Source organism: Mirounga leonina, unplaced genomic scaffold (genome assembly GCF_011800145.1).
Source record: "Mirounga leonina isolate KUSES-001 unplaced genomic scaffold, KU_Mleo_1.0 Mir_174, whole genome shotgun sequence".
In the NCBI taxonomy this organism is placed as follows: domain Eukaryota; kingdom Metazoa; phylum Chordata; class Mammalia; order Carnivora; family Phocidae; genus Mirounga; species Mirounga leonina.
In genome coordinates this window covers 30,952,206-30,964,850 of record NW_023270451.1, presented here as the reverse complement: position 1 = coordinate 30,964,850, position 12,645 = coordinate 30,952,206, and the positions used below count along the sequence as shown (strand labels likewise).

Genomic DNA, 12,645 nt, shown 5'->3' with positions numbered 1-12,645 from the left:
TTTTTAAAAAAGATTTTATTTATTTATTTGACAGGGAGAGAGAGCACACGCGGGGGAAGGGTAGGCAGAGGGAGCGGGAGAAGCAGACTCCTCTCTGAGCCAGGAGCCCGATGTGGGGCTAACATTCTTTATTTTTTAAATGCATAATATTCTGACTTCTAGTACAGTTAAGAATTTTTTAATCACGTTTTTGCATTTCCTCTTCTTGGGGAGTTTGCAGATATCCCCAAGCTGACAATGGCAGGTTTGAGAGTGGGAGCCAAGACATTCTACACAGGGTCAGTTTCTTTGATACTCTTCCCTTCTTCCTAGGCTCCACCCTCCCATCAAATCCCTGCTTTTTCTTTTCACAGGGAGCCCACTAAGCCACTAATTATCTTTCACCATTCTGGCAGGTCTCTTAAGTTTTCTTTTGGAATTATAGTCATCTGTTTATTTCCTTTGCACATTTGGCTACTTAATAGTCGATTTTTTTCTTAACTATTTGATGTAGTTCTGTGCAAACTAGGCCATTAACAATTTGCTTTATATAATATTTTAAAGAAACAAATGATAAAAGTTACTATTTTACTTAATAATCAACCCAATTTGAACAAATTTTATTTAATTTTAATCATATTAATAATTTAAAACAAGCGGTATCATTTTTCTCTTTGTTTTTGCTGCTTTTAGAAACACGCAATTTAACATCATGCATTTTCAGTATAATGCTATATAATAAGTTAACTGCAGAAAAGCCACTAATAAATATTATTTCATTTAATAACAGCAAAGAAACTGTAAGGATTTAAGTAGCTTATATGAAAGTTAAAAATTTTCCAAACTTGGATATGGATTTTTTTTAAGTGGAGGGGCTTTCTCTCAAGAGCTCCTATTTCAAAAGCCAAATGGGATTTCAAACTACAAGTAAATAAATGTCAAAGCCTCTTGGCCTCTGCTCTGCCATTCTTTGCCTGAAATCCTGCCAAAATTAAATTTTCCATTCAAGGACTGGCATTTACTAAGCTTATTTTTTTAAAGACTCACTTTCAAAAGTAGTGGAAATTCTATGCAACTTTTGACGTTCCTCTCTGTGGATAGAACAGCTCCCTCTCTAGACATTTTCCACAGGGGTAACTTTTTCTGAAAAACAAATTTTCAGTCCTTGAAATATCTTCGGCATCTAGGTCTATTGGTTTTTTTCCCAGTGCCAAGCATAAAGATAAAACAGCAGCCAAGCTAAAAGCTAGTGTTTCACTAGGTATCACAGAACAAAAAGGAGAGAGAAAGGGCAGAAGAGAAAGTGGGAGAAAAGAGCATGGTCCAATAGTTCACTTGCTAGAGGGGGACATTTATCTCAGAAAAATTGTGCTGTCCCAACAAAACTGAGCTGTAGCGAGACTCACTGTCTGCTTATTCACATAACATCATTTTCAATTATTGTTAAGATCAAATAGTTAAGAGCTGAGTGCGTTTAAAGAATCCCAAGGCGGAAATATGGAATCCCCTCACTACAGAGTAAAATCGGAGGATTAGGGCGCCGCTTCTTTTTGCCGGTCCAGCGTTGGTGGGGAGAAGGGGTAGTGCTTTTTGGGAGCCTGTGAAAAGAGTGAGGACTTGGGAAATGGAAACTAAAACTGTCAGCCAGAAAAGTCCTGCAGTATCCCTAAATGAAAGTTCAAAAAGTTAACAAAAAAACTGTGGGATAAATTAAAGGTAGAATTGAAAACTACAGAAAGTTAGGTGAGAAAACTGAAATCTATCTGGGATTGAACTGCTTGCACTTCTAAAAGCAATGGCTTGAAGCAGCAAGCAAGTTACTAGTCTGTCCTTATGCTTTCTCCCCACTCTCCTTTTCTCTTCCTTTCCTCTTCCGCAGCTTTTCTCGTAGGCAGTGCGCCCTGAGATTGTCGCCCTGTGAGCATTCCTTTAATTTTCGAGTTATTTCTTTTCCTCTTGTCCTCAGACCTAACCCTCCTTTTCTTCAGATAGTGTTTGTTCAGGGACGAATCATAGAGGAGGTAGAGGGATAGAAAAAAGTTTTTTGGTTTGGGAAACTTGGGCCTTTGTTGTGTCATTTCCCCTGCCCCTCCCCGCCCCCAAGCACGTGACCAAGAAAGGCCGGAATTTTGTGAATGGAGCCGAAAGGTGGCTGCAAGGGCGGGAGAAGCTCCGCCCCTTCCCCTGAAGCGGCCAATCTCCTAGCGGAGCGCTGCGGGGTCAGCAATAAACAACAATGGGCTGGGAACATACGACACGTTATTGGCTGAGGCGAGAACCTCGCGGGGGCCTACCCTAAAGCTCCGCCCCCTCTCGGTTACCCTGGATACCCGTCGGGCTTTGGCCGTTGAGAAGGGCTTTGGAAACTGTTGCTCACGTTACAGAGGCTGGTTTATCCCAGGAATGCTGGGCGGCGGGACACTCTTGCTATTGGCTCCTCGCCTGATTTCACCCTCAGAATGTACCCGAGAGCCTCACTATTCCGCTTGGAGACCCAGGCTGTGCCTGGAACCCCTCCGTGGCCGAGGTTAAAGTGCAGTTCCCGCCCCAAGTGCTTGTTAGGTGCTCGCGTTTGCACCGGCTACTTGGATTAACTAGTTTGAGGGAATGCACGGTGGGTGTCCTTGCTGTCCACAGTTATTGGGTGCTTCCCCAGTGATACTTTTTCTGTTGTTGTTTATTTAATTTTTTTTTTTTTTTTTTTTTTTTTGACAGAGATATTTACCCTCCTAGTTCCCTCCATGGGTCCGGAATTGAGTCTTACGGGCTCACACTCTCATTTCAATGCGTCTCCATCACGTTCCATTTAAGGAAGGAAACTTTCAAATAGAAATTGAGAACTGCAGCACGTTTCCCTAAGGCGGAACAGCTGCCGGAAACGTCCTTTGGTCTCTAGCTCTGGTCGCCATCAGGATCACAAGTAAATTTCAACACCACTAAGTACGCTGGTCCCATCCCCACGGCCTCCCATCCACTGTTGGGCCGAGGCTGCTGCCTAAGTGACTTTTTACAGCTCCAAGCCTCATAGGCGCGTCAGGGCAAGTGGTTTCAGAGTTGCAGCCCACACTTTTTAACGTCCCGATCATTGTCCTTGAAACCCGAGCCCCATCACCGCTCGCCCCCAGCTCCGGGCTCTGGCGGTTTAAAAGCTGGAGAGGAAGTGAAAGCGTCAAGTACAGTAAGTGACACCCTCCGCCTCCGTGTGTACATAACAAAAGCTCAGGAAACGTGCGGGTCCCTAGGATATCCGAGCCACCCCATTCCCTCCCTGGTCCTCCCCACCTCCACAGTGGACTGGAAGCACCTTGTCGCAGTGCACACGTGGGACACCTTTTTTTTTTTAAATATATATATATATATATATATACTTTTCTTCACCTAGATTTCTCTGTGGTCCTGCTAAATTTCCCTCCCAACGCAACCGCTCCTAACTAGCAGTTCCTCAGTTCCCAGGTGCTTTTACTCATAGATTCTTTATTGTACTGTCCCATGAACGACAGGATCTTGTTTTACTTGAGGGTGGCCGTTAAAAAGTGGGGCTGGGTGTTGGAAAACGGGAAAAGAATTTGGGCCAAAAGCTTAGTGGGAACGAGTCTATAGAGCGAGGTGGGCTCCTTATCAGGTTAAAAGTAGGGGGGCTGGAGATGTTGAGGGAGGGGATTCGAGGGAGTAAAGAGGCATGGGCTTGGTGGGTAGTAGCACTTCAGAGTATATGCCAGAACCGAACAAAAGTGATTTAGGGCATCAGCCCAACAGTGGAAGAAACACACCAGTAAGGAATCCTAGCGACTCGATACACATGGCTTCAGTGTCCCGGACGCCTTAACGATAAGCAGAGCGTTAGGAAGGCAATTGATTTCCTCTGTGGCGTTTGCAGGCTGTGGATACTGCGCCAGCCCGCGGAGCATCCGCTAGGAAGAGGGGCGCGAGAGATCCACGAGAAGGGGCAGCAAGCCGCCTGATTGACAGCTCGAAATCTGATCTTGTGAAAGAGACGCGGAGCCAATGGGAGGCAGCGATCCATCAGTTTGGATTGGAGGCCCCTGGAGGAGAAGTAGAGGAAAAACCACCGAATTGAGCTCTGTCAGAGGCGCTTTCGGCTTCCAAAGGGGAAGTGCTGGGCAATAATTAATGTTTTTATTAAATTTGGAGGGAATTTTTTGCAGCCGTTCGCCTAGCGTGGCCTTCAGGTGGGTCTTTCCAACAACTTTTTATGTCTCTCCAGATAATTGCATGGTTGTGGGTTGCAAAAACTATCCTTATGAAAGAGGTGTCTCCGTCTCTTTAGTCCCGTTAGGTGCAAAGCAAGTCTCGTTGATCGCCATTGCTAGTTTTGCACACGTTTGCGAATCAGAGCTGCCCGGGCTACACCGACCGCGCAGGGAAACATCGAGAGTGTAAATAAATACATCGCCTCTTGTTCGGATTTTTGCTACTGCCGAAAATATGTAAATTGTGAACTCTCTTGGCTCTCTGTGGATCCAGGTGAAGGAGGCGGTGTAGGGAGGGTTATTTTTGTGAATGGGACTGTCGGAGGGTAATTAGCTATGCAAATTCAAGAGCTTCATTCATGATTTTTTTTTTTTTTTTAGCCTAAAAGCCATCTTGTTCCCCTCTAGGTTGATAGAAGTCCAGATCCTGAGGAAATCTCCAGCTAAATGCTCAAAATATAAAACACTCAGCTGAGATTTGCGAAGAGCAGCAGAATGGATGGATTTTATGACCAGCAAGTGCCTTACATGGTCACCAATGTGAGTGATCAGTTCGAAAGTTGCTGTTTATAAACTTGACTCCAACGGGGGGGGGGGGGGGGGGGGGGGAGGGGGCGAGAGGGGGGGGGGTAAGGGGGCTGGGATTGCAGATACTTTATCTGCTTTGTTGCCACTGTAGGGCGACTCTGCTTCTAGAAGCCCAATCTTCAAAATGAGCTTACCTTTCAGTGATTTGGATAAGGCATAGTTTTGTTTTTAAGACCCCCCCCCCCCTTTTTGTTCTGATTAAAGTGCCCAAGATGAGTGGAAGAGGAGATGGAGGGCAGCAGCAGCTGCTGCACTCAAAGTTTTTGGCTGGGTTTGTCTGCCACATTGAAAAGAATGAAGTTGAGACAAATGCTGACACTTTTTGTTTACATGGGGTGTTTTTGTTTCTTTTTTTATCGTCTCGTTTTTTCCTCATGTTTTTTATTTCACCACTCTATTTTTACTTTTGTTTTGGGGGGTGGTATCAGAGAGAATAAAATTCACGGTATTTTAGTCTAGCTTTGATCCAGCTAAAAACGACTTTAAGTGTGATTGCTTAATGTTGTTTTGATGCTGAGATGCCATGAATACATGACTGATAAGTAGTAGTGTGTTACGCTTGGCGCTGGGAAGCAACTCTCCCTGGTTGTTGAATTCTCAGCCTAAGCTTTCACTGTCAAGTGAACGCTGAAAATGAGTATTGGAATTGATACTATGGACTTTTATTTTTCTATTTAGAGAGAGGCTCCAGCAGACTTATGTATGCATGTGTTTTTTTGTGTGTGTGACATCTGAGGTTTACATTTTTTTAAAGGATTTTATCTTTCCCTTTGTAGAATCAGCGTGGGAGAAATTGTAACGAGAAACCAACAAATGTCAGGAAAAGAAAATTCATTAACAGAGATCTGGCTCATGATTCAGAAGGTGAGGTTTGATTTGGGGCTGAATCCCCCCTCTTTACCTATACCCCCACCCTCATAAAGGAGAGGAGCACTTCAGTCTTAGCTTAAAAATAATAATCTTTCAAATTACTGCATTTAACTGAGACTTTTACTTGGAGCAATTAACATAATGTGACAATTTGCATTGGAGGATATTTTATGGCCCTGTCACAAACTAATGAAAGAAGGAAATAAACACTTAACAGTGACATCCTTCTTTTAATCATTCTTTTGTGTTTAAGTACTCTTGTCCATATGGCACATAACTAATCCCATACACTGAGGTAACAATTTTAAAATATCCAACACCGTGGGACAAAGTAAGCAGCTAGGTATACTACTTAATTTCTCCCTTCTACTTTATTAGAAGTTAAATGGTGTAAATCATGGTTTGCTTTCCCATTCTCCATACACTAAAACCATTTACTGTTATCAAACTTTTCATGGATGATTTTGATGACTACATGGTGAGGTCATAATATCTTGTTTATAGGCCTTCAAGTGTTCACTGAATCATAATTAAGGCCTAATTTATAATTAGAATACCTATTTGGGAAATTAGGTTACAGATTTTTTTTTTTTTTTTTAAGGCACTGTTAGTTAGGAGGTCAGTATGTTATAAAGTATTCCACCCGTACGGGAGCATTCATAATGGACTTAATATACTTAGATTTAATTATCTAAGTTCAGTTTGCCATTTTGATTAGGCATGTTGAATTCTGAAACTTAACTCAAATCTTCATACATATTGGACACCCTCTCTCTCCCACAATGACAGAATGCACAGTTTTGGACTTGATAATAAACAGGTGCCAGGAAATTATCTCACTTTGACTTTTGTAAACCTACTAATGTAGAAATTTTCCTCTAAGATCTTGTATTTAAAAGTTGTCCCTTTTAGTTTTGAGGCATTGAAACTCAAAACATACAGTGCTTTAAGAATTATACCATGTACTGTTTCATCTTTTCTGTAAGGTTCAGAAGATAAAAAGAAAGTGATGGTCAGCCTTTCTACTCTTTCTTCTGCAAGAGTTGACTCTATTTAAGAAAGGTTTACACAGATAGACACACCTTCACCTCAGCCTTTTTGTGAATCCTAGTGTATGTGTGTCTAGTGTCCCTGAGCTTATTTATTAAGTTATTTGTTAAGAGGGGGAAAATATTGCCTTCGTTATTTAATTCACTAAAATAATTTCTTAAAGAAGTATTGCTTAATAGCCATTAAAATGGCAGGATTATTGAGCTATTTAAGTCATGAATCCTATTTTCTTCTTCTATTGACTCCCCCCCAAATTAAATTGATACTTAGTACCAATTTCATGACAAACATTTCCATTTAATGGAGCCTAAAGGTTTTTCAAATCTTTTGTTTATGTCTCTGACTTGTTTTTTAGAACTCTTTCAAGATCTAAGTCAATTACAGGAAACATGGCTTGCAGAAGGTAAGGCAAAAAAATTGCTTTAAAAGGAGGGGAAAAGCAACTCTAGAAGGGGAAAAAAAAAGTCCTGAACTTGCTGTCTTAACGTTCAGCCCAATTAATTGAGCTCTAAAAGAGCCACCTCATGTGTCATGCATACATTAGAGTCTCTGATGAGTTTGTCTTTAGGGAATCCGGGGCTGCACTACCCAGTGTCATCACAAATTACCAGGAGAAATTGCTTCCAGCTCACAATCACATCTGCTTTTGGCAAGAACTAATGCACCAAGACTTCAAGTTCTAAGCCTCTGTTCAGATTTTAATTGCAATTGATCAGGTTTATATTATTGTACCTCGAGAGACCTCCTAGAGCCAGAACCCGGCTTGCTGTTTCTTTTACAGCAGCGCATATCATTATTTGGTGTTCTGGTGGAGGACTTTTCTGATGGCAGAAATTAGTTTCTCTGGGTTCATCAGGACGGGATGCTTCAAGATTTAAGTGCAAGTGTCTTCTTTCCACCGTGTTCACAACACAGAACGTTAGGTGTGTATCCAATACTTAGGAAATCTATGGCTTTAAAAGAAATCTTTGGGGGATTTGAGGACTTAAAGAAAGGTTTTCTGTTTGTTACTGATATGTGATATTTGCTGAAATTGATTTTTGCTTTTGTGTCACTTTTACTAGGATTTATTTAATATAGCAAGGTGACGTGTGAAGGCATTACTCTTATTTTTAATTACTTTTTAGTAAAATTTTGTGTTGCAATCTATTGTATCTTTTATTGGGTGAAACTTTATTTCATAGGAACAATGAGATACTGCTTCAGTACAGCTTAATACAACTTGAGAAATGCCTAATGTTGAGGGACTTTTGTTGGTGTCCAGAATTTGAATTTTTTCTTTTGGGTTTGTTATAAATGTGAAATACTAATTTTGTCCTATGATGTGTTTTATGGGAAGAACAAAGAGAAAGTTCTATCTATTTAAGCATTGAGTATGATTTGTATCTCTGTCTGTATGTTATCTGGGAAACATGCAATTTTTGGAACAGATTTTTAAGGTTGTTAAAAGAAGGGAGAGAGTCTCTTTAAATGGAACCCAAGTGTTGCTGTTGCTACTTTGAGCCAGACTGCTTTATCGGTGGTCTTGCTTGCAGTTCATCAAGTTGCTGTTAGCATGTAAAATAAGTTTCTTTGTTTTGCTGATATTCTAGTTTTCCAAAAAGCTTTTGTAGTCTTTATAGATCTTTTAAGTTAAATAGCTCTTCTAGTAGCCCTTTGAAAGGGTGATTGTATTTGCGTGTTCATAAAAGGTAAGTAAGTATTAATGAAAGTTTTAGTTATATTTAAAGGTCATTTTGCTTGTCTCTGTAAATGAAACTTACTGCAATAGATTACTTACTATTGCAATGTAAACCATATATTCAAACCTAACTTTTTCAAGAAAAATTTGCACAGAGGTCCTTGTGTTAACTTTGATTTGTTAGTTTTGCAAAGTTGAAGGTTGTAAGGACATTACATTCATGAGGAAATTTGTTCGCTTACCTAAAATAACTTGAAATATCTATTTTAATTGTTCTCGAAGGTTTGTTGGTTCTTAGATGTTTAAGTCTCATTGATTCCAAGTCATTGCACTTGCTGGCAGATTTTGCATGTGCATAGCAACTCTGTTTCTGGAATTTTAAAATGTGGATTCTGTGACAGACTCTTGCCATTTTATAATCAGTTTTAGTACAGTCTCTGACTTTTGACTTGTTTTGTTTATTTGTCGCTCGGTAAGTGATTTGAATAACTTATCCAAGTTAATCTTTTAAAACTCTGCACTGAATATATTCTTACCTATGATTATTAACATACCTGTAAATCAGATTTGAAGATTTAACTTTATATAAAACAAACCTAGAAAATGACTGATGTATTTGGAGGAACATGGACTTTTACTTAGAAAATGATTCATAAGCTTAAATAAGTTAAGGAATTAATCCTCAGGGTGTTTTATTGAATACCCAGGTGGGCGACTGTTTACAAACTGGATAAGACTGCATTTTAGAATAATGTAAACAGTTTTCAAATTAGTTTATATTAATTTATCCTATCATGATATAAGCAAAATATTGTTAATATGACTTTTAAAATTTAATAATGGAAAGAGAGTTCTTTTTTTATTTTTTACTATTTGTTAATAGACTGCATATTTACTTTTATTTTTAGCAATTCTGTATCATTATATTATTTGCTTTAGCATTTTAACTTGACTTATCACACATCTTGAACTAAGAAGAGATCTTAAAATTACACTAGGTTATTTGTAGCTAGATTTGTTCATTTCTGTTCTTCTGGACATCCAGAAATTAAAACATTGCCAAATTGGCAGAGTAGGGACTGTTTATATATTTCTTTTCATAATGCTTGGTAGCCAAGAAAGTGACCATGGAATTTTAAGGCATCTTGACCCTTTTAAAAAAGATCATTGGCAATTAACTAAGTTTCTCTCATGAGTTAGAATCCCACTGAGAAGTTATACAGATCTAAAAATCTTATTAGACGTGAGAGTCAAGTTGTGTCAGAAGAAAATCATGTTTTTAAAAAGTGATCAAAGCCCTGAATATTTGGGAAATGATATATCCCAAGATGTTTGTTTTTTCTTATAAGAATTTTTATAAATTAGATTCAAAGTGCAACATATGGATTAGTCATAGGTAAATTATTATGGATTATGAAATGTGTTTTATGTCTAAGGACAAATTAGGGTAGATAAGGTAGCACTTTTTGAGGGTGAGGGTTGGAGCCAGTATTTTCAGTTTGCTAAAGTCCTGTAATTTGGGGGGATGCCTGGAAATATATTTTTAATTTCCAAACGGAGATCAAAAATATGTTTGTAAAGGATGTAACTTTGCATTGGTATCACTTTCTAAGTACTGACACTGCAATTTAAACGTTTTTAACGTGTCTACCACAATTAAATATATTCACCTACACCTCATCCTGAAGAAAATTGAAAAGATAATGTTTTCAGTGACCACAGTAGCACTTAAAAAAAAAAAAGTGTCTATTTTAAATTTTGCCATAGCTACTTTATATTATAATTTTACTATGTACAATTCTTCATTGATTCTTTGTCTTTTGAGTTAGATTGCTACTGACAGAAAGGCAATTTCTATTATTTGATCCCATGAAATCACGAGTTCATATATCCATCCTGTCAGCATCATGGTAACGTCTTATTCTTAATAGCCTGTTTTAAGTGGTACTGTAGAGGGTGGTGTCCTAGAAATTCATGGTTAAAATGGACCCTTTTGTGTGTGAGGGAGACAAACAGAAGGATATAAAATTGAGTTTGAAAAGGATTGCATTCTTCTAAAATTGCTGATTAGAACTTACCTGCTAACACAACTTGAAGAGAAATAATAAATTTCATATGTATCTAATGTAAATGCATAGCAACTTTTGAACATTGTTTTTGGCATGGATCTAGACGTTCTTGAGGTTCCCTTTCATCAGTGATATTAAGGACAAACGTCAACAGTGATTCGCTGCCACAGAGCGGGATGTTTTTCAGTGGTGTTACATAGTAAGTCAAGTTTCCTGCTGCCCCCCCACTTGAATCAAAGTTTTATCTCCAAGAACAACCTTTCTTCACCAAAGGTTATTACTTCATGCAGGCAAGGCTTTTTTTTTTCTTCTTTTGTTTTGTGTGACCTTCAAATAATAGGTTGAGTTAACAGTAGAGATGTCATTATATCCTCTCCATTTACTTCAGTAGCTGATACTAAATTTACATTCAAAATAGTTTCTTATGAAGTTCCTTTAAATAATGTGTGCTGTTGTTTCTCGCTATCCATGTCATCCACAATGCCCAGTAGTCATAATGTACTCATTTTTATTTTTCAAACAATTATACTGTTTCTTGTTAAAATGGAACATACATTGGATATGTGCTCATTAGTTTTTTTTATGTGCTACGGTAAGAGCTAAAGATTTTAAAAACTACATTATTTTATGTGGTTTACATAAAAAAAGGAAATGAGAATTAAGCATTAAATTACAGAAGTCCATACTTTTTCTTAGTATTGAGCAAGAATCACACATTTTGTGTGTAGGGGGGAGGGGTGCTACTACTCCTCTTTTTGTTGTACCAGGAAATACTCTCAAATATGAAAGGAAGACTTCTTATTTGGACTTGATTAAAAGATAGCAGGTGGAGTAAATGTACTATATTTTAAGTATTTATTGGAATTATATAAATGTCTTTTCATCTAGGCTCTACTTGCAAAATAAAAAAAAGTTTGTTAAAAATAGAACTCGGATATGGTATAGCTTCGGTATACTTTTCCAGAGGGTCCTGATCAGTGTTAATGAAATATTGCTTTTCTGGTTCAGTTATAAGAAATGTGTCATTTCTTGAATTTCATAATATAACTTCATTCCCTTTGACCTGTGTAGAAGCTTGTAATTAAAATTAATAATAATAATAATAATAATAATAATAATAATAATAATGTCAGACCTCCGTAGTACTAGGAAACAGAAACAACAGCTCTTAAGCTATGCTTGTTTCCAAGTCACTATAGGTCAGCGTAGAGTTAGGAGTGGAAGCTGATCTGAGACTGAAGACAACTGAAACTTACTGTTTTCCTTTTTTTAGAGCATCAAGTATTAAAGATGTTTCTGTCATGGGGAAATAGCTCCCCCCCCCTTTTTTTTGGTCTCTTTGAGTATGTTTATACTATTGTATTAATTAATGCTTATACATCGGTACAATCATTTTTAATTTTAAAAGCGGATGTGGTATAAAACCAGGCTTAGTGGCTTCATGATTATTTTGTTCCATGGCTTGAAGCTTCATTTCAGGATTAAACAGAATACCACCGTGCAAAGGTTGATTTTCCTGTTGTTTTACTTTTACGTAAAATAAAATTCAAGTTTATTCAGAGAAACTTGTTGCTAATTCTTTGATTCAAAATGAAATGCTACAAAGTTCAGCAATAATCTATTATAATCTCAGGATAAAGAAAATCTGAATAATAGGCAAGAAAAATAAGACATTTCTTCAATGATTTTTTTCCTCCCTCACTCCCTCCACTCTCTTAGTTCCTTCCTTCCTTCCTTTTTAGTTTTATACATTTATGTTTTTGTGATAACTTACCCTATAAAGCCGGATGGGTTAAATATATATCTATGTATCTATAGAGAGAGAGGTAGATACATAGATAGATATAGATGTCTATCTAGCTATAGATAGATTTAATTTTGTAAACTTGTCATTTATTTAAATGTATACCTTAATGGATCTGAGCTGTATTTGAGATAGAGCAATAAAATTGGTGTGTTTATTGCAAGTTCAAGTTGACTTGCTTTAGCTCTCTGGAAGGGCGTGACATGAAAAGATTGCGGTTGGGCCACATGGCTCATGCTGGACTGTGTTTTTGTGAATGGAGGCAGAACTCCAGTTCTGCCTGCTTGTCTGGAGGAATTGCTGAGGAGATCAGCTGTCTCATTCACAGGCAGAAAGAATGACTCATACATCTTCCGCCTTGTTTGGCTCCAGGTCATTGTTACAGTGGATAGA

The 12,645-nt window shown here is 38.1% G+C and overlaps 1 protein-coding gene across 3 annotated transcripts in view; it reads left to right on the top strand.

The window, feature by feature from the left end:
* The first annotated feature begins 4,010 nt into the window (after positions 1–4,010).
* Positions 4,011–12,645, top strand: part of ETV1 (ETS variant transcription factor 1) — a 96,129-nt gene continuing 87,494 nt past the window's right edge. Inside the window, exons 1-5 of one of the 3 annotated variants that reach the window (XM_035020658.1) lie at positions 4,011–4,169; positions 4,268–4,464; positions 4,599–4,730; positions 5,555–5,642; positions 7,054–7,101. In XM_035020658.1, coding sequence (XP_034876549.1) covers positions 4,686–4,730; positions 5,555–5,642; positions 7,054–7,101 — 181 coding nt within the window. In that variant the 5' untranslated portion in view covers positions 4,011–4,169; positions 4,268–4,464; positions 4,599–4,685. Of the gene's footprint in view, positions 4,170–4,267; positions 4,465–4,571; positions 4,731–5,554; positions 5,643–7,053; positions 7,102–12,645 lie in introns of all 3 variants that reach the window. The other 2 variants (XM_035020659.1, XM_035020660.1) reach the window with 2 other exon arrangements.